The sequence below is a fragment of the Octopus bimaculoides genome, chromosome 22 (genome assembly GCF_001194135.2).
Source record: "Octopus bimaculoides isolate UCB-OBI-ISO-001 chromosome 22, ASM119413v2, whole genome shotgun sequence".
NCBI lineage: Eukaryota > Metazoa > Mollusca > Cephalopoda > Octopoda > Octopodidae > Octopus > Octopus bimaculoides.
In genome coordinates this window covers 8200375-8202953 of record NC_069002.1, presented here as the reverse complement: position 1 = coordinate 8202953, position 2579 = coordinate 8200375, and the positions used below count along the sequence as shown (strand labels likewise).

The 2579-nt window shown below is 36.9% G+C and overlaps 1 protein-coding gene across 2 annotated transcripts in view; it reads right to left on the bottom strand.

Annotated features, from left to right (window-relative positions):
* LOC106873810 (UNC93-like protein MFSD11) overlaps nt 1-2579 on the bottom strand; it is a 26909-nt gene that overhangs the window by 11446 nt on the left and 12884 nt on the right. For both annotated transcript variants that reach the window (XM_014921322.2, XM_052975708.1), the window contains exons 6-8: nt 1967-2179; nt 1027-1061; nt 325-390 (exon numbers count right to left, since the gene is read on the bottom strand). In XM_014921322.2, the coding sequence (XP_014776808.1) occupies nt 325-390; nt 1027-1061; nt 1967-2179 (314 nt within the window). The remainder of the gene's footprint in view (nt 1-324; nt 391-1026; nt 1062-1966; nt 2180-2579) is intronic.

Sequence of the window (2579 nt, the reverse complement as noted above, 5' to 3'; positions counted from 1 at the left end):
TTATGGAGATTAAATACGCTTTACACCGCTTAATCAGCCAAAGGAGTAAATATAAACAACTGAATACTTGTCAGTGATTGGTTGAAATTATCGAAATAAGACAATTTTTTTACATGAAATAAATTCGAATACAAAAATATTTTTCTGTTCTATAACACAAAATAGATAAGTATACGAAGTTTGAAAGTCTTTCGGTACCAAAAACACTACGTAAAACATTAATGAAAACTGTGGCCCCCGTTTTAAAAAAAGATCCCTGGTACTTATTAGAAAGACAGTGAGAGGGAAAGGTAATGAATGACCGAATCAAAAATATGTACTTACCTGTGTACACAAATGGTAAGAGAAGCAGTTGCATATCTTTATTCTTGAACAATTGAAATGCCCTCACTGCAATGGAAACAGTAAAACATTAAGAGCCAGATTGGTAAAAGTGTCCAAGACAAAAATCACGTTTATCTTAGGATTCTAACCAAAGTAAGTGGACAGACAAAGAGAGAGAGAGAGATAGAAAGATAAGGAGGAATGGAGAAACTGACAAACAGGGATAGATGGAGGGAGGGAGTAAGAGTATCTGTCCCTGGTAGTTGGACATAAGACAGAAAAATGCTGAAGAATTAGGTGTTCTGATCCAATATACAACAGGATTCCCCTGGTGGGTTTGAAACGGTGACCTGTATGCCTACAGACCTCTAGCACATTATTGGAACACATTTTAGTTCTAAGATTTAAAATATTCCAGCCAGAACACAAAATACACTTGAATCAGTAAAGAAGGGTTCTACTGACAAAGTTGATTTAATTTTGGCAGATGATGGACTCATAGGAGGCAGGAACGAGAGAGAGAGACAGAGAGACAGACAGACAGAAATAAAGAAATAAATATTAAAGTTAGTGAGAAAAACTAAACAAAGTTTTCACAAAATGTAGAGCAGGAGGAGAGGATATATTAGTGTAAGTAGGAGAAAAGGTAAAAGTAGAGAGAATGAAGAGGAAAAAAGAGGAAAGAGAAAAATAAGAACTCACAGAATGTACTTTTGACACCCACAATGTTCTCAGGACTGAAATGAAAATATAAAAATAACAAAGTGAAAAGGTTTTAATTTTAATAGGATAGTCAATAAAATAATCAATAGAGCAACTGTGTCATTGTGTCATGATGTTTGAAGGTTTATACATGTTTACACTTGTTGTTGGCACTCCGTCGCTTACGACGTCGAGGGTTCCAGTTGATCCGATCAACGGAACAGCCTGCTCATGAAATTAACGTGCAAGTGGCTGAGCACTCCACAGACACGTGTACCCTTAACGTAGTTCTCGGGGATATTCAGCATGACACAGTGTGACAAGGCTGACCCTTTGAATTACAGGCACAACAGAAACAGAAAGTAAGAGTGAGAGAAAGTTGTGGTGGAAGAGTACAGCAGGGTTCGCCACCATCCCCTGCCGGAGCCAATTGGAGCTTTAGGTGTTTTCGCTCAATAAACACTCACAATGCCCGGTCTGGGAATCGAAACCGCGATCCTATGACCGCGAGTCCGTTGCCCTAACCACTGGGCCATTGCACCTCCATGTTTACATTACATATTTACATAACATGTTTACACTATATGCTATATGGTAATGTGAAATGTCAATAAAGTACTTTCTTCTTTCTGGGCCATCAGAACAACAAATGACCCTGGTGATTTCCTTAACAACCAAAAAAAAAAATAGTTTGTTGTTATAGGATTATTTATGAGACCTTACAATTCAAAAGTAGTTTCCTTATTGCCTTTATGTGGATGTTTCTTATAAGACACAACAGGTATTTGGGCCAGATATGCCTAGTTAAAAAAAGGGTTAAACGGAAATTCTTGTTTCCTTTTGGACAAGTTTTACAAAAAATACAAAAAGACAAATATAATTTGTAATTAATTACTGACATCAAATTCTGAACAATTTTATCATATTCACAGATGTTTACCTGCTCTCAGTCTTATCACTGGAAGGTTCATCACTGGAAGGTTCAACACTGGATAATGGTGGAGGTGGAACTTTTGATCTGAGAATAAATAAGAGAAGGACACCAAGTCCACAGGCGCCGCTGAGACCAGCAAATAACTGTAATCGCATTTGGGAACTGATGACCTCTTTTCCTTGGAAGGTGAAATAAGTGTAGATGTTACCCCATAATAAACTATATAAAAATAGGGAAAAGAAGAAGAAAATTGGGGTCAAAATTAATCAAAGGAATTGGAGAAAATGTCACAGAATGATATGGCACAGTGTTGCATTGCTACCAAATATTTCTTTCTTCCCATCTCTCTCTCTCTCTCTTTCTCACTCACACACACACACACACACACACACACACACAACTGGTGTTACTTAAGTCTCATAGTTTGACAAAGTTCCGTTCTTACTTAACCATACATTAATGGCTAAAAGCAAAAATTCAAACAAATAAAGAAAAAAAAAAGGAAAACAAATAAAAATAAGGCATAGAACAAAAGCATTTCTTCCAAGGGGGCAAGCTACATAATTCCGGGTGTCTGACACAAACATAAGATCCATTTCCAGCTTGGACATAACTTCAT